Here is an 18,979-nt window from a genome sequence, read left to right on the forward strand (position 1 = left end):
TGCAAAGCATGTAAATACATATCCATGCAGGTATTTTAGATCAGAGTTTCATGGAAACTGAAATGGAGCAGGAAGAGGTGGCACACGTGTTCTATCCGCAAACTTTCACCAATCCCAGACCACCACCTCCCCTTTTCGGGGATGTAAACGAGGGAGACTTGAAGACCGTGTCGCCCAGTCCTAGGCGTGTGAGGACAGCGTCTGGGAGGAGCGGCGGGCTGGCGCTGCGGGAGGCCCCTGCGGTAGGGTGGGAAGGCCCTCGCGGGAACCAGGCACTGTCCTTCTGCGCCCGCTTTCCGAGCCCCTCCAGAGGCCGGATCCGCGCCCCACCTAGGCTGCGGAGGGTGCCCTTATCGGTTCTCCAAGTTCGGAGTGTGAGGGCGCGCAAGGCCGCGCGGGACGGCCGGTCCCCTAAGCCCGGGGCGGCGGGCACAGCGCGGCGCTTCCGCTCTCACCTGCGCGGCCGTCCGCAGCCCGCGGTGCGCGGGAACAAACTGGGAGTGTCCGCGGGCCCCAAGACGGAGGAGGCCGGGGGCTCCGGCCACGCCACCCCGCGCCCGTCGCCTCACCTGCCGCCTCACCTGACCGGTACCGGCCTCCAGCCCGCGGACTGGAGCGCCCGGATCCTCTAAGCGCCGCCGGGCGCGGGCGCGGGAGGAAGGGCTGGACTTGGCGCCGCGGCCCCCGCCGCCGTCCCCGCCCCTGTCGGCCCCGGGGCGCGCGCTCCCGGACCCCGACACTGCCGAGCGGTGCGCGCGCCTGATCGCCCCTCCCGGCCCGCTCCCCTCCTCCGGTCGAAGGGTGAGACTACCGGGGCGCGCCCATCTCCAGCCCTCCCGCGTCCAAGCGGCCGCGTGGGTCCCCGAGCGCACGCCTGATCCAGCCCCTCACCCTTCGGACCGCGAGCCGGACCCCCTGCCCGCGATCTCCAACCCAGTTCTCGGCCCCGGCCGGAGCCTCGCTGCGCGAGCTCCAGAGCGCGACCGCCCCGCCCCCCGTCGGCCCCGCCCCCTCCCTCCCCCTTCCTCCCTCCCCCCTCTCCCTCTCCGTCCCCCTCTCTCCCCCTCCCTCCTCCTCCCTCCTCCTCCCCCCTCCTCCCTCCTCCTCCCCCCTCCCCCCTCCCTCCCCCGCCGGCCCCGGCCCCGGCCCCGGCCCGGCCCCGGCCCCGCCCCCGCGTTGCCAGCCCTCCGGGCTCCCTCCGCCGCTGGGCCGGCACTTTCTTTCCAATTTGCGGCGCAAGTTCTGCGGTGCCGGGAGCCTCCCTCGCGATCTGACCGCCGGGACTGCCCGGAGTGCATGGGCGCGGGCCGGGGGCGCTGAGCGGCCGCGCCATGGAGGGCGCCGAGCTCCGCGCGCGGCCGGAGCTCCTGGCCGAGGCCGAGACGCGGGCGGCCGACGGCGGGCGCCTGGTGGAGGTGCAGCTGAGCGGCGGCGCCCCGTGGGGCTTCACCCTGAAGGGCGGCCGCGAGCACGGCGAGCCGCTGGTCATCACCAAGGTAAGGCGGTCGGGGGGCGCGGGCGGTGACACCTCTGAGCCGGCCGCGCTCTGGGGCGCGTAAGGGTAGGGGCGCGGGAGGGGCAATCGGGCTCAAGCCCCCGGCTCTGGCGTGCGCGTCTGCTAGGAACACCTGCGGAGCCTGGGCGCCGGGACCGGCGTGGGCGTGTGGTCCAGGCGGTTCGGCGCGCCTCGCAGAGTTTAAATGGCTCCTGCTAGGAGTCCCCTTCCCCTCCCCCTCCCTCCTCCGGGCAGGGGCCTGGCCGGGTCCTCTGGCACTCCTGGGCCTGCCAGCGGCGGCTTGCACCTGCGGGGCTGCCCGGGGGCCAGGGTAGGAACGTGTCCCCAAGCCGTTCCCACCTGTGTTTGCCTCTCTGAGGTCCCTGGTTCCGCACCCCTTGGACCTGTGCCTCTGATAGCTACGAAACCCAGAATAGCAGCTGTTGCCAGCGCTTCTCGATTCCCTTCAGCCCATCAATGTTTACTGACTTTCGGCTCCCAGTCCGAGATCCACTTCGCACTGGATACCTGCGCAAACTTAGACAAACCTGAAAGCCTACTTGCTAAGAACAGGACCCGAGTTCTAATAATGAGAAAGAAATTCCAGCTGTATCTCATCAGGAATGTTGTGTATGTGTGGTTTGCTTTAGAACATTGAATTTTCTTGTCTCAAAATCCATCTGGAAGCTTACCAGTCGAACCTGTATGAACTTGTAAAAGCAAACACATAAACAACAGTCCAGTCGCCCTGTGTTCTCGTTAAAAGTGTGTGGTGGTCAGTTTCTCTGGGAAGGGTTGAGTCGGACCTTTCGTGTGGACGAAGTTCCTTTTAAAATGTAAAGATTCTTGGCGACTAGAAGCGTTTGAAGGTGATTTACTGGTTTTCTCTGTCTTCCTGCCTCTCCACAGCAGGAAGAAATTAAGTGATTCCTAACCCGCCCCACTGGTAATCAATTTGGGAAGTGGGATGGCTTTGTTGTTCAAATAGCAAATGAGACACCAACGTCTTCCATTCCGTATTTTCTCTCGCTTTTATGATTACAAAACTTTGTGGAGGGATTGGGGGAAGGCATTGTTTAGCTGTGCACTAAATTTTGGTTGAACTCAGGAAAGAGGTTGCCATTGTTATAAATTTAATGTGTAATATTTTCTCATATTGGCTCTTTGGAAAGATGGTGGACAGTCATAAAGTGTGTACACTCTGCCCAGTCAGAGCACTCTTCTTTTCTTTCTTTTTCTTTTCTTTTTTTTTTTTTTTTTTTTTTTTTTTTTTTTTTGAGGCAGGGTCTTGTTCTGTCATCCTCCTAAGTAGCTGGGACCACAGATGTATGCCACCATGTCTGGTTAATTATTTTTATTTTTTGTAGAAACGGAGTTTCATCATTTGCCCAGACTGGTCTTGAACTCCTGGGCTCAAGTGATCTGCCCTACTCTGTCTCCTAAAGTGCTGGCCTTACAGGCCTGAGCCACCGTGCCTGGCTCAGAATGTGGATTAATCCAAGCTTTGAATAGTCTTTTCCCAAAAGCTACTGAAAAATCACTGGGGCTCATTAAAAAATACTTCTAATAGTGTCATCCCTGTCCCGTGTTCCCCTACCTCTTAAAAAACCTTGTAATTAAATAGTTCCGTATTAGAGCCTTGGAATATTGTGCAACTCACTTGGTATTTAGTAGACTCTGATTTGGGGATAGCTTGCGTTAAGGTAAGAGGACACCTCTTTATGATAATGAGGGTATCATTTGAAAGCCTCATGGGAGTATGTGTCTTAGAACTGGGAGGGATATCAAGAACACGGCTGATTCGGTCCTGGTCTTCAGATGAAATTTTGTCAGCCCATTTTATAGATGAAACAGCTGTGGCCCAGGCAGGACAAACGGTGTGTCCTGAGGTCACAAACTGTTGAGTCCTGGCACTGGCCCTGGGAATCAGACTCTGGCCCTGGTGCTCATGCGTGCTGCTCTCCTCTAGTCAGTGCCATCTGCTTGGGTCTGGGATCTCCTGAAATGCCATAGTGAATACCCCCCTCACATCAGTTACGTGAGGGTTTACCAACCTTGCCATTGGGACTTTGTGAGCTGAATCTGTCTTTACTGTGGGACTGTTCTGTGCTGTTGAGGATGTTCAGCAGCCTCCCTGGCCTCCACCTGCTTGATGCCACTGTCACCTCTCTCCAGGTGTGACGACAAAAATGTCTGCAGACATTGCCAAATGTCCTCCGGGGGACAAAATCAGCCTGGTTTTGAATCACTTGTGTTAGATTAACCATATATCACCTTTGCTCTTAAAGGATTTTGCTTTTAAAACTTGTGTATGTTTTTGAAGACACTGGCCTTTAGGATGGTGTGTTGAGAGGCCCGTGGCATTGCCAGTGTTTGCATGGAGGGCTGTTTTCCTCCCACGAGATGGCCCTGAGAATAGGCTTTATTTACATAGTCAAACTCAAACAAATACTTGCTTCATCTGCATTTTTGTAGCTAGAGAAAGGAAATTGAAGCAGAAACTCCCAAGTGCTGTGTTTTATGAGCACCTACCTCAGCTGTTCAGGATCAGGACTGACTATTCTCTGGGTCTAGTTTGAAGCTAAAGGGATACTAACTTCAGAGGAGTAGCATTCTTGGAATTTGGGGTGCATGCCTGAGGCCCAGCAGAACCTCTGCTGACAGATGGCAACAGGACTCTTACTCCTCAGTAGGTTTCTGCTGAGTTCTACCTTGACATTTTGCTACAGTTGGTGAAAAAAATGCACTCAAACCTATTTTTTCATGCTGTTGTTAGAGAAAGAGCAGGAATAGTGTCCATGTTGCAGGAATCTACGTAACGGAAGTAGAGGTGGTGGATGTATGTGATCCTGTCGGTTTTTTGCATGTTTCTGTTCCCATCCATTCAACCAGTGGAAGTCTTCAGTGGGGGGAGGGGAAGGGACTGATTTCTAAAGTGTCACTAGAGTGGCTTGAATTCCACAAAGCTGTTTGGGGGACTCATTAGGAAGCGTTAAATATACCAGCTGGGTGTCAGCTGCCCCCTGTGGCCTCAGGAATGTTTGTTAAGGGAGGGAAGGAATGAAGCCCCAGCGTCTCCTGTTCACTATTTCTTAGAGCCTGCTCCCTCCCCCACAAAGAATGCCAGAAGCCTTAGCCCAAAGCTCCAAAGGAGACATTAACTTGGGCCTGGCTTAGCCCCAAGGGCATCTCCTTTGGGAATCCATTGATTTTTGGGTTGCCTTTGGGCACCAGAGCTGTCGTGTGGGACCAGACTGCTGTGGTCTGGGATGCTCGGAGGTCTGCCCACCTGACCCACCCACCCCAGGCTTCAGACCCTGAGAACATTTCTCTGGATAGGAGACAGAGCTTTGAAATATCCTTTCTAGTGTGAAATGCCAAAGACAGAATCAGGGCATACTTTGGGGGTTGCACAGCCAGGTAGCAAGTTTCCTCTGTGAAGTGTCAGCTGAGTCCTTGATTGCAGCGGCCACAGGGCTGAGACTGACTGGTGGCTGGTGATGGGCAGGAGTGGAGGCCACACGCCTCTGATGTGCCTTCCTTAGTGGTTTGGAAAGGGGGCTCCACTTTATGGCCCATGCCAAGTCACCTCTGTGACCCGAGGACCGGGGAGATCAGAGTGACCACCCCGGTCAGGATCAGTTCTTGTCCCATATGCCCCTATATTGGCTCCCAAGAGCCAGCCAAGCTCTCTGTGAAATATCAGTAGAGGTTCTGAAAAAGAGCAATCTGCAGAATTCAGCAGTGAGTCAGGAGCTGGTGGATCTCAACTTACGGCTGCTGGTAAATTTCTGTGCTCAGACATGGTGTGCGGTCAGCATCTTCCCGAGGGAGGGCTTCTGCTTCTCCCGGCATCTGAGAACCAGCGGGAGACAGCTTGGATCTCCCCTGCCTCTGCCATCTCTGGGTGATGTCTGAGTTGTAAAGTCTCACTTACTTTTTGATGCCAGCTACTGTGTTTTCTCCAGCTATTAGGATGGGTGTCATTATAAAGATCCATTTGTATTTAAGAATTAATAGTAAGGTTAAAAAAAAAAAAGAGGTGAGCTTTCTTTTCTATGCTGAAAGACTCTCAGTTGGTAGACCTGCCCTGCCAACTGGCTTTCAAATCTATCTTTATTACCTTTTCCCAGCCTGTGAATTAATGTGACCCTGCTGAATTCTCATCCTTGTTCTCCAGCGACGTTTTGGGCGGGGGTGTGGAGTCAGGCAGTGAGCCTCAAGTCCTATTCCAGGGTCTGCTAGCTGGAGGCTCTGAGGCTCAGCTCCGGGAGGATTTGTCCTCTCTCAGACATGAATTCAGCTTGACTCACACCTATGAATCCAGAGCTTTCTGCGATTATAAGAAGCTATAAACATAGGCTGTACATCTCACTTCTGTACCGGGATGTGTTCGGTCTTCATGGCTCAGTTATATTTCTTAACATGTCCTAACATTGATCTTTTGGAGAAAAAAGAAAAAGAAAGCTAGTTTGCCCAAGAGCTAAAGGTAGAACAGTGTGATAATGAAAGGCTCAGAACAAATAGTAGCTTTCACTTCATCCTAATGAGCTGGGGGTTTCTTAATCTACCTTTGTAATTCGTGGCCAAAGAAACTGGCTTGCCACTTGGGAAGGGCTGGCTTTTCTCTTTGGAAAGCATTTTGGAGTAGTCTGTCCCCTTGCCAGAGTTGTTTTGTATCAGCATGCAAATAAACCTGGATTTGTGGCCAAGTTCTTAGGGGCACAGAGGAAAGCTGGGGCTCTGTGGAACTTTCCTTCTCGCACACGGGGTGCAGCGGAACCATTCTACACCATGATGTTAGAGTGTGAAGGCTGAATGAACTTTTTATTCAGGTCTTCTTTTACTTTCAAGCACTGTAGTCAGGAGTGGGGCAATTCTTGAAGGAGAAATTCTGCAGGTTTCTGCAAGCCCTCTTCCTACACATGCAAGCTGAAAACTTTAACCCATATGAAGGATTTTGAAAGAGTTCTGGATTGCCTGTTGCTCTTTTAGGCCTTTAAAAAAATATGTCATCAGTATCTGCTACAGGGAGGGTGTATTCTGGAGAAACTGGTGTCCTTTACCTTGTGTGATGCAGCACTTGGGCTGTCCTGTAGTAGAGCCAGCTTGTTCTGATGTTGGTAAATGTTCTGGCTTCTCTTTGAGGGAACATGTCTTAGAAGGATAATACTATATCATTATAAAGAAAAAATTGGACAAACCTCATTTGGTTGAACCTCAGAACGAGGATGTTCTGAATTGCAAAGCAAAGGTAACTTTTTTTTTCACAGATGAGCCCTTGGGCTTTTTTTTTTTTTTTTTTAAATCCCCAGCATATTAAGTTGCATGCAGTGAGGGCTGCTGCTCTTGGATGGAGAGGGAGGAAAAACAGCGTTTTGGTTGGGCTAGGAAGGGTCGGGATTATCTTTCTTTTGGCAAAAGGTGACTTTCAGAAGACAAATTGTCAAGGTGAACAAGAACCCAGGCAGGTAGACTCTGTGTCCTTGAAAGGCAGCACTTACTTACTCATAGAAGGGAAGGGGCAAGAGTGATAGTGTTTTTTGTTTTTTGTTTTTTTTTTCCCCCAAGGCAGAGTCTTGCTCTGTCACCCACACTGGAGTGCAGTAGCATGATCTTGGCTAACTGCAACCTCCACCTCTGGGGTTCAAGCAATCCTCCCACCTCAGCCTCCTGAGTAGCCAGGGATTACAGGCACACACCACCACTCCTGGCTAATTTTTGTATTTTTAGTAGAGACAGGGTTTCACCATGTTGGCCAGGCTGGCCTCTAACTCCTGAGCTCAAGCAATCCACCCACCTTGGCCTCCCAAAGTGCTGGGATTACAGGCATGAGCCACTGCGCCCGGCCACTAATGTATCTTTCATGAGGTTTTATTTTATCAAAGTGGCTCTTGCACAATATGAAATATCAAGTAGTTCTTCAAGTGTGCTTATATGCCACTGGTGATTTGGCCTGACTACTGAGCATTTTCCCTTCCATGGAGACAACTATCGAAATGTCTTAGCTGATTTATTTTGGCATTTCCATCCACATCCCTAAATTATGGCTTATATTGTAAAATATTGCTGCAACTTTTGTTTATTAGTTTGTTCTTGTAGGATATTACCATGTAGCCATTTTTCCACTCTTTTTTTTTTTTTGGAGGCAGAGTCTCGTCCTGTCACTCAGGCTGGAGTGCAGTGGCATGATCTCGGCTCACTGCAGCCTCCACCTCTGGGGTTCAAGCGATCCTCCCACCTCAGCCTCCTGAGAAGCTGGGGTTACAGGCTCAAGCAACCACGCCCAGCTAATTTTTATATTTTTAGTAGAGACAGGGTTTTGCCATGATGGGCAGGTGGTCTCGAACTCCTGCCCTCATGTGATCAGTCAGCCTCAGCCTCCCAAAGTGCTGGGATTACAGGCATGAGCCACTGCACCTGGCCCTTATTTCCACTCTTTTCCAATGCCCACCTCCCTTCCCCTAACTACTCAGGCACAAATCTTGGCCCCTCACACCACTAATGTAATTATATCATAACGTTTTATCGTGGGGCCATCCTGTGAATTGTAGGGTGTTGAGCAGCATACCTGGCCTCTTCCTTTTTTTTTGAGACAGAGTCTTGCTCTCTTGCTCAGGCTGGAGTGCAGTGTCATGATCACAGCTCACTGCAGCCTCCACCTCCTGGGCTCAAGTGATCCTCTGACCTCAGCCTCCTGAGTAGCTGTGACTATGGGTGCATGTCACTATGCCCGGCTGAGTTTTGTATTTTTTGTAGAGATGGGGTTTCACTGTGTTGCTTGGGTTGATCTCAAACACATGGCCTCAAGTGATCCTCCCACCTTGGCCTCCCGAAGTATTGAGATTACAGGCATGAGCTACTGAGGCTGGCCTTTTCCCCGTCTTGATGCTAGTAACACTCTACCCCCTCTGAGGAGCATGGGGTTAACAATATTCAGTATTTATTTTGGTTGCTATTGCTATCACTGCTGAGTCTAGGGGTACATACTGTGGAGTCCTGTTAAGTTAGCATCAATGAGGAAAGGACCCCCAGGGTGGGGGAGAACAATTGTTCTGAGAAACTGCTAACCACAAACAACTCTATTTGCATGTAGCTTCTCCAGCATGGCCCTATAAAACTTCCCTCCCGCCCCTGCCTCTTTGCAGACAGCCCCTTCTCTGCCGTGTTGCCTGTTGCTCCCTTGCAACGTACTTTCTCTCTAATAAATTTGTTTTCTTTAATTCTTCTGCTGCCCGTGATTCTGGCCCCAGCTAGCGTACCTGCGACACAAGTTTCTGCAGTCATTAGGGTTCAGGAGAGTCTTCTTTGCTTAATTTTTAAGGCACTTATCCTTGATTCATCCCTCAAATCCTCCCCAGTGGTGAAATACCTCTTAATCAAACACACCGGGGGTCATCTTTTGAGATCTTCTGAAAATAGCATGATTTTTATCTTGACAGCAAATTGTTTGGGTGCAGTCCTGAGTGGAGACAGTTCTCCCACAGCACTCTGAAGGTGGGGTCCACTCTGCTGGTGTGCAGTATTGCTGGAGGGAGATCAGACGTTTTTGTTTCTTGATCTTTTGTACTGGGTGTACTTTTTTCCCTCTCATTTTTCTTCTTCTTCTTGTTGAAGAGACAGGGTCTTGTTGTGTTGCTCTGGCTGGAGTGCAGTGGCTATTCACAGGCACAATTATACCCACACTATAGCCTTGAACTCCTGTGCTTAACTGATTCTCCCAGGGTGGCCTCGAACTCCTGGGCTCAAATGATCTACCCACCATGGCCACCCAAAGTGTTGAGATTACTGATGTGAACCATGGATCCTGGCCCAGAGTAGGGTTTTTAAAAAGTGATTTTAGTAAGTGGAAATAGTGGGAAAGGTAAAGATTCAGTACCCTCGTCACAAGACTCTATTTCTTCACTCTTTCACTCTTTGGATTAGAAAATCTGTCGGTGTAGAGTGGGACCCACAAGTGTGGCAGAAATGCTCTCTGACGCGGTTGGGCCACATTTCCCTGCCTCCCTTTCAGTTAGCTGTAGCCACGTGACACTTCTTCCCTAGGGAGTGCAGCTGCAGCCCTGTCTGCCATTTTACTTTTCCCCTTCTGGCTGCCTGGAATGAAGATGGCCCCAGGGCAGAGCTCATCAGCTTGGGTCCCTGAATGACTGCAGAGGTGCCTACGCTGTGGTCACCCTCCAAGCCAGTACCACTACATGAGCAAGAAGTAAGCCTCAGCTGTGTTTGGGCCATTATCTGTCTTTTGGATTACTTGCTGTAACAGACTGTTCTCACAGATGAAATGCTGGGAGAAAGCAAAGTTTTTCTTTTAGCAAATATACCCAGTTTTAAGAGGTGGAATATACAAAGCTTCCTTTTCACCCATTCTGGAAGGAGGGAGGGAAGCATCACCATGGGTGTCCAATTAGCATGCAGCTTATTCCCTCCACACTTATTATAATAAAATGAGACCTCCACACCCATTGGCTTCTTTCCACCTTAGTCTTTTCTCTCAGCTGGACAATTTAATATTCCTCCCTCAACCCCCAGCCCCCCCCCCCCCCCCCCACCCAACGGTCTTGCTCTTCCTTCTCTTCCCTGGGGAGAGTTCCTTTCCTGGGAGCCCTGGAGCATTAGGGCAGGAGGCTGGGAGAATGCCCAGTCTAGATAATTAGCCCAAGGTTGGGCTGGCTGGAGGCATAGGGGGTGGGGTGGGTGGCCAGCCAGCTGTTGGGATGATTTCTGGGATTGGACCTTCCTCCTGGTGGTGTTATGCTTTCTTTAACTGCCTTAGTTAAAGTGCAGATGTTGCCTGGGGTTGGGGGTGGGGGGGGCTACACATTGTCATCATTAACAGAACTGCCTTCATCAGATTAATTAATTATAGTCCTGTGTGGCATACTTTTCCCCCCTGGGTAATAACACCCAGACACATGAATTAGACCAGCAAGGAGAGGAAAGATAAAGATGAAAGCCAAGTAAAACTGGCCTCAGGAGGAAGGTGGAGCTGGCAGACGGGGAGTGCTGAGGAAAGACCTTGTCTGTTCAGGTACTGCTGCCTACAAAGAGGAGTTAGGACAGCCTGTAGAGGAAGGTGATAGGGAGAGCAGGGGTCCTTCCTTGCCCGTGCAAAAGAGGTGAGTCAGATTCTTTGCCTATGGCTTGCAGATTCTGAAGCTGACGAAATTCCACATCTATCTTTGTTAATTATGCATCTGTTTGCAAATTTGTAAACACAGTGATATTTATCTCTGCTAATTGTATAATGCTTTGTATAGTGTTTTTTTCTGGTTGCGTAATTAAAATAAAAAAATGAAAATAAAGGAAAAGATTGATCCATAGCTCAAAACATGTAATAATCTTATTTCTGAAAGTACAGCTATATTGATTTTTCCCTGTCTCTGTGGAATTATTTTCTTTGAACCTCGTAGACGTAGTTTTTAATTGCTTGAAAACCCTTAAGCATTACATTGTCAACGATCTTTGGAATCAGATTAAAGGAAGTTTAATTTTGTGTATGCCACTTGAAGTTTTAAGAAATGGCCTGTTTTGTTATTGTGGAATATATTGAGTTTTATAATTTAGCATTTTCTAGACAGGCATATATTTAAGAACCCTAATTTCTGGAAGACTGAGTGTACTTTATGTTGGTCAAATATGTCAGTCTTTCAAAAACTATGTGCTTTTCTGTATGTGCAGCTTTTCTTAACATTTTCATTATGTTTAAATGCCCTGAATCTTGAACTAAAGTTTGGAAAGAAAACATCTGGACTTGAAAAGATAGGCCTGCTGCTGCTTGAATCATATTTATTTTGTGTTGATTTAACGACAGAGCTCTTACACACTGATGCCATTAGGGTTTGGTGTGGAGCCACTTCCACTCCCCGTCCTCATTTTTAGTGGTTGGTGTTTTGGGGACAAGTACTTAAAACGTGCTACTATGCATGGTTGTGAAATCTCAATACAAAGGTAAAGTTTACATTCTCTGCTGGTTGTTCCTGAGGATGTACCTCTTTGTACCCTGAAGCAGAATTTGCTTTGCTTTCACAGAGAATTTAATTCTTTTTTTTTTTTTGAGACAGAGTCTGGCCCTATCACTCAGGCTGGAGTGCAGTGGCGCGATCTCAGCTTACTGCAACCTCTGCCTCCCAGATTCAAGCGATTTTCGCGTCTCAGCCTCCTGAGTAGCTGGGATTACAGACGCACTACCACGCCTGGCTAATTTTTGTATTTTTAGTGAAGATGGGGTTTCGCCATGTTGGCCAGGCTGGTCTTGAACTCCTGACCTCAAGTGATCCGCCTGCCTCTGCCTCCCAAAGTGCTGGGGCTACAGGTGTGAGCCACCAAGCCTGGCCTGAGAGTTTAATTCTTAAATAACCCATGTTGTAATTGTTTCTTTGAAAAAAATGTTCCATTCATATGGAAACTCTTTATTTCCCTTTCTATTTTTTTTACAGTGGCTTTCACTGGTCCTTTTCCTTTGCCATCTACTAGAAGGTTGGATTTTCTGGAAGGTCCTTTAATCTGCCCTCTCTCTCATCTAGGTGGTCTCATGTGCTTCCTTGAAGTAACATGTCCATAGACAATTCTCTTATCTATATGTGCAGCCTCAACGTCTCTTCTTTTTTATTTTCAGTGACTATTTTACCGAATCACCTTCTCATCTGAACTCTGAAATGGCCTTTGTGTGTTGTTCAGGCCCTTTAAACTTAGCACGATCCAAATGGAAATCATTCGTCTTCCTTTTACCTTCTCGAATTCTGGATTTCCAATCTTGATGATCAGTCTATCCCCAAATCTAGAAGTCATCCCTGATGGCTTCCTCCCGTTAACCTCCCACAGCCACTTGATTGCAAGTCCTTTGGTGCCTAAATATGGGGTGTGTATTGCTCTCTTCTCATGCCCAGCGTCACTGCCCCCAGTGTTTGCTGCAGTGACCGCCTAGGCAATCACAGTAGTCTGTAACTTGCATACTGCTGCTCACCTCTTCACATGACAGACTCTTGAGACTTCCAGTAGTGGGTGTGCCAAAGCAGTGGTCTACTTCTCATGCTCTTTCTGGAGAGACCTCAGTAATTCCTCATGGGACGCCTTAGCTAGGCATAGAAGGCTTATTTATTTTATTTTATTTTTATTTTTAATTATTATTTTTTTGAGATGGAGTCATGCTCAGTCACCCAGGCTAGAGTGCTGGGATTACAGGTGTGAGCCACCACGACTGGCCCAACTTTAATCCTTTTTTATGAAGATGGGGTCTAGGGAAGGCCTGCCATATCCTGGGTCATTAGCTGGCAAGTGGAGGGGCTGGGTTCCTACCCATCCTGTCTGGATTCAGGAACCTCATGAAGGTCCCTGCCTCGAGTGTATCTGAGCCTGGATGATCCCTGCGGAGGGTCACAGCCAGCCCTGTTGCCATGCCTAGGGTATAGCAGACGCTCAGTAGATGTTTGGTAGGTGCAGGAAAGCCAGCCTGTGAAAGGGTACTTCTCCTTCCTGCATTTAAGCATCAAGCCTGGTATCAGAGCTGTGGTGATTCTGCTGCTTTGCTTCAGGTGTGGGAGTTTAGGGGCAAAGGTTAGAGTGCCCCCAGGACCAAGCAGGTTGCACAGGGGGGCTGTTCCCATGAACCTTGGCTGAGGGAACCTGTCGGGAGGCCAGCAGCCCTGGGAAACAGGGACAAGCCTTAGGTGTTTCTAAGGATCGAGGTCTTGGCATATGGTAAAAGACATCACAAAATCAGGTTTCCAGAGGCCTCACAGCAACAGGTTATGTCACATAGCGTAGATTGTGCCGTGGAAATAAAACACGAGTTCAGGACTGCATGCTGCCTGCTGGTCTATACCCTAAGAAAGCTGTCCGTACCCCAACAAAGAAGTATAGCAGAGAAATGAGATTCCTGAGATTAAAGCAATTTGCCTTTCTTTACTGTCTTCTACACGTTGCTTGTAACAAGGTGGTGCTTTTCTGTGCTAAGGCATTTCTCCCTGTCTAAAGGGAGCCCTTCTGTGATCCCCCTTGAGAGCAGCCCTTCTGAGTGTCCTTTCCTGCTCCCCTGGGCTGCCAGGCTCCTGCTGCTAACTTGACTGCTTCTGAAGTCTCTTTTTAAGGTTCAATGTCAAGGGGAGGTCAGAGAGGGGTGTGGTCTGGCAGGAAAGGAGGAAGAGAGCCTGACTCGTGACCGTCCTGGCTGCCAGGCACACCTGAGCACATGGAGCCCTGAGCTGTTGGCTTGGACAAGCCCAGGCCTGGCACTGCAGGGAGAACTGGTCTGTGGATTCAGTCTCTACAGCCTGACTTTCCACCCAGACTTTGCCCCTCCTGGAGCATTCTGACCTCCGGTGTTTGAGGGTTTCATCCAGTAAACACAGTAGTGCTGCACCCTCTCAGATTAAAGGTGTGCTGTGCAGCCTGGGAGTTCCTTTATGTGGGGTGGTAGGAGAGGCTGGAGGAGGCCTGCCTGCACTTACATTTTCTTGAATTTTTAAATTATTAAAAATGGAGGCTGCGTGCTGTGGCTCACACCTGTACTCCCAGTGCTTTGGGAGGATCACTGGAGCCCATGAGTTCAAGATCAGCCTGGGCAATATAGTGAGACCCTGCCTCTACAACAACAACAACAAAAATTAGCCAGACGTGGTGGTGGATGCCTGTAGTCCCACCTACTCAGGAGCCTGAGGCTGGAGGATCGCTTGAGTCAGAGAGTTGGAGGCTGCAGTGAGCTATCATCATGCCGCTGCACTCCAGCCTAAGTGGCAGAGTGAGACCCTGTCTCAAAAAATTAAAAATATATATAATTCACATGTCACAAAATTCACCATGTTAAAGGGTACAGTTAGTGGTATTTTTTCTGTGTATTCACTGACTTGTACAATTGTCACTTTAATTCCAGAACATTTTTATCACCCAGAAAAGAATCCCTGCATTCGTTAGTACTCCCTCCCCACTCCCTCCGTTCCCCCAAATCCCACCCCTGCACTGATCTGTTTTCTCTTACTGTATTAGTCAAGGTTTTCTAGAGAGACAGAAGTACTAGGATACACATACATACATACACACACACACACACACACACACACACACACACACACACACACACAAGGAGGAGTTTATTAAGTATTAACTTACATGATCACAAGGTGCCACAATAGGCTGTCTGCAAGCTGAGGAGCAAGGAGAGCCAGTCCAAGTCCCAAAACTGAAGAGCTTGGAGTCCAATGTTCAAGGGCAGGAGGCATCCAGCACAGGAGAAAGATGTAGTAGACTAATTTCATCATGTTAGCCTGGGTCAGTCACCCCAGCCAACACCGTAACTCTCTTCTTAGCCTGTTGACATAAAAGTAGAAGGAGCCCAAAGTATCCAGGTGGCAATCTTAACTTCCAGTTTAATGGGATTGTTGTATGTCTTCTGGTGGCAGCATTCCTTCCTCTGGAACTAAGGCCCCTAGGCCAGCAGAACCTAGTGTCGTGGGAACAGGAAGCAAAAATTTTGCTAGTGGGTCACTAGGGGTGATGGTGAGTTGTGCCGCTTTCATTTCTACTCCTTGATTCCTGGAACCATGAATCCTGGCTACGGGAGAAACAGTACCATACATTGGATGCTGATTCAGAGCATACATGTCCTTCTGGAGAACTTTGCCCCAGCCCTGCAAAGTATTGTTACCTCGTTGGCATTGTAATTGTGACTTCAAAAGGCCATTCCACTGCTCTATCATTCCAGCTGCTTCAGGATGATGCGCAACATGGTAAGACCAGTGGATTCCATGAACGTGAGCCCACTGCCACACTTCTTTAGCTGTAAAGTGAGTGCCTTGGTCACAGGCAGTGCTGTGTGGAATATCATGATGGTGGATAAGGCATTCCATGAGTCCACGGGTGGTATTCTTGGCAGAAGCATTGTGTGCAAGATAGGCAAACCCATATTCGGATTAAGTGTCTATTCCAGTGAGGACAAACTTCTCCCCTTTCCATGATTGAAGAGTTCCAATATAATCAACCTGCCACCAGGTAGCTGGCTGATCACCCCAAGGAATGATGCCATATTGAGGGCTCAGTGTTGGTCTCTGCTGCTGGCAAATTGGGCACTCAGCAGTGGGCGTAGCCAGGTCAGCATTGGTGAGTGGAAGTCCGTGTTGCTGAGTCCATGTGTAACCTCCATCCCTGCCACCATGGCCACTTTGTTCATGGGCCCATTGGGCGATGATGGGGTGGCTGCGAAAAGAGGCCGAGTGGTGTCCATAGAACAGGTCATCCTATCCAGTTGATTATTAAAATCCTCCTCTACTGAGGTCACCCATTGGTGAGCACTCATATGGGATACAGATACCTTCATGATTTTGACCACTCAGAGAGGTCCACCCACATACCTCTTCCCCAAATTTCTTTGTCACCAGTTTTTCAATCATGCTTCTTCCAAGTCCCTGACCGTCCAGCCAAACCATTGGCTACGGCCCATGAAGCAGTATATAATTGCACATCTGGCCATTTCTCCTTCCATGCAAAGTGCACAACCAGGTGCACTGCCTGAAGTTCTGCGCACTGGAAAGATTTCCCTTCATCGCTGTCCTTCAGGGATGTCGTAGAAAAGGGCTGCAGTGCTGCCTCTCTCTGTTTTCAGGTGGTGCGTGCATATCATGTAGAACCATCTGTGAACCAGAACCTGGTCTTCTCTTCCTCTGTCAGCTGATCATAGGGAACTCCCCATGAGGCCATCGGTGCAGGCTGGGGGAGAGAAGGCAGGGTGGCAGGAGTGGAGACCATGGGCATTTGAGCCACTTCCTCATGTAACTAACATGTGCCTTCAGGACCTGCTTGAGCCAGATCATGTATATATCACTTCCATTTGATGATGGAATGCTGCTGTGCACACTCAACTTTATGGATAGGTGGGCCAGAAAGTACCCAGTTCATGATGGGCAGTTCAGGTTGCATGGTGACTTGATGAGCCATAACAAAATGTTCAGTTTCTACCAAAGCACAGTAACAGGCCAAGAGCTGTCTCTCAACGGAGAGTAGTTATCTGCAGAAGATGGCAGGGCCTTGCTCCAAAATTCTAGAGGCCTCCGCTGTGATTCACCTATGGGGGCTGCCCAGTGCTCCAAACAGCATCCCTGTCTGCCACTGACACCTCGAGCACCACTGGATCTGCTGGGTCATATGGTCCAAGTGGCAGAGCAGCTTGCACGGCAGCCTGGACCTGTTGCAGAGCCTTCTCCTGTTCCAGACCCCACTCAAAACTGGCAGCCTTTTGGGTCACTAGATAAATGGGCCAGAGTAACACACCCAAATGAGGAATGTGTTGCCTCCAAAATCCAAGTAGGCCCGCAAGGTGTTGTGCCTCTTTCTTGGTTGTAGGAGGGACCAAATGCAGCCACTCACTCTTCACCTTAGAAGGAGTATCTCTACAGGCCCCATACCACTGGACCTCTAGAAATTTTACTGAAGTAGAAGATCCCTGAATTTTAGTCGGATTTATTTCCCATCCTCTGGCACGCAAATGTCTCACCAATAAGTCCAGTGTGTTTGCTACTTCTTGTTCACTGGATCCAGTCAGCATAATGTCATCAATGTAATGGACCAGTGTGATGTCTTGCAGAAGCGAAAAGCGATCAAGGTCTCTCCGAACAAGATTATGACACAAAGCTGGAGAGCTTATATACCCCTGACATAGAACAGTAAAGGTATATTGCTGCTGAAGGCAAATTGCTTCTGGTGGGCCTTATGGACAAGAATGGAGAAAAAGCCATTTGTCAAGTCAATGACTGCATACCAGGAGATGTGTTAATGTGCTCAAGCAATGAATCCACATCTGATACAGCAGCTGCAGTTGGAGTTACCACTTGGTTAAGCTTATGATAATCCATTGTCATTCTCCAAGATCCATCTGTCTTCTGCACAGGCCAAATGTGAAAGTTGACTGGGGATGTGGTGGGAATCACTACTCCTGCGTCTTTCCAGTCCTTGGTGGTGGCACTAATCTCTGTTACCCCTCCAGGGATGTGACATTGTTTTTGATTTACTATTTTTCTAGGTAGAGGCAGCTCTAGTGGCTTCCACTGGGCCTTTCCCACCATAATAGCCCTTACCATACCAGTCAGGGAGCCAGTGTGGGGGTTCTGCCAGCTGCTGAGTATGTCTATGCCAGTTATGCATTCTGGCAATGGGGAAATGACCACAGGATGAGTCCAGGGACCCACTGGACCCACTGTAAGTTGGACCTGAGCTAAGACTCCATTAATTACCGTACCTCCATAAGCCCCTAACATTTTGGGTCACCTGGAATTAATGTCAGCTCAGAGCCAGTATCCAGTAGTCCCCAAAATGTCAATCCATGTTCTTCTGCCTGTTTTATTCTAGCCATGCTGGCACCTGATTAGATTGTGCCCACTAGATTAAGGGTGGGTCTGCCTTCCCCAGTCCACTGACTCAAATTTAATCTCTTTTGACAACACCTTCACAGACACACCCAGGATCAATACTTCGTATCCTTTAATCCAATCAAATTGGCGCTCAGTATTAACCATCACGATTACTATGTATGAATTTGCCTATTCTGGGCATTTAATGTCCGTGGGATCATAGAATATGTGGTCATTTGTGTCCAGCTTATCTCAGTATAATGTTTGGAGATTCATCCATGTTGTAGTGTGTATCGGTCATTCCTTTTCATGGCCGAATGCTATTGTCCTATGAGAATGGACCGAATTTTGTTCATGTCTTTTGATTGACATGTGGGTGGTTCCTCTTTGTGACTCTTGTGAATAATGCTGCTGTGTGGACAAGTTTTTGGTTCTCCTGAGTATTTTCCTTGTGTTTCGAGCTTTTTAACCTCACTGCCCCAGGCATAGAGCTTGTGATTTCCTGAGCATAGGGGTGGCACATCTCTGATGAATCAAAAAAATAGGATTGGTCATTCTGGCTTCACAGCTGTTGAAGCAAAATTAAAACTCACAATATTCAAAGGTCATAAGATTCTTGTCCTGACCCTGGGGGGGTGTGGGCAACTGCAGGACTCTGACAGAGGTGGTCAGCATATCTGCTCTGCTCAGCCTTCAGGAAGACAGGACATGCCTGATCGCCGGCATCCTGGTGGTCCTTGTGGTGGCAGCTTGTGGTCAGCTCAGCCTCATCCTCTGCTGCTGCTTTCTGAGCAGGAGCATGGGAGTCTTTCAGCCTCCCTGTGATGAGGACACAGGGTTTATTCTGGGGTTCAGACACTGAGCAGGGGTCCCTGTGGTCCAAGGGTGATAGCGCTTGGGAATGTGTCCCCTCTTAGACACGAGCTGCTCTCTTCTCATTTCCCACTTTTTCACTTCCCAGCAACAACACAGATCCACACCAGAATCAAAACCATCACCTCTTCATCATTTCTGGTTATATTCCAGAAACCCCTCCTGTGGGGGGATCCCTCAATAAACTTAAATTTTCCAGATTTAGGGGACATTGGTAGTATCTTCATCATAGCATTGTAGGGTTTATAAGGTTTTCTGTTGAATATTTTTATTT

At 49.1% G+C, this 18,979-nt stretch overlaps 1 protein-coding gene across 3 annotated transcripts in view; it reads left to right on the forward strand.

Moving 5' to 3' along the window:
- The first annotated feature begins 1,184 nt into the window (after positions 1 to 1,184).
- Positions 1,185 to 18,979, forward strand: part of SHROOM2 (shroom family member 2) — a 165,103-nt gene continuing 147,308 nt past the window's right edge. The window contains exon 1 of one of the 3 annotated variants that reach the window (XM_074392081.1): positions 1,185 to 1,496. In XM_074392081.1, the coding sequence (XP_074248182.1) occupies positions 1,332 to 1,496 (165 nt within the window). In that variant the 5' untranslated portion in view covers positions 1,185 to 1,331. The remainder of the gene's footprint in view (positions 1,497 to 18,979) is intronic. The other 2 variants (XM_039475513.2, XM_039475512.2) reach the window with 2 other exon arrangements.

This window comes from Saimiri boliviensis, chromosome X (assembly GCF_048565385.1).
Source record: "Saimiri boliviensis isolate mSaiBol1 chromosome X, mSaiBol1.pri, whole genome shotgun sequence".
NCBI lineage: Eukaryota > Metazoa > Chordata > Mammalia > Primates > Cebidae > Saimiri > Saimiri boliviensis.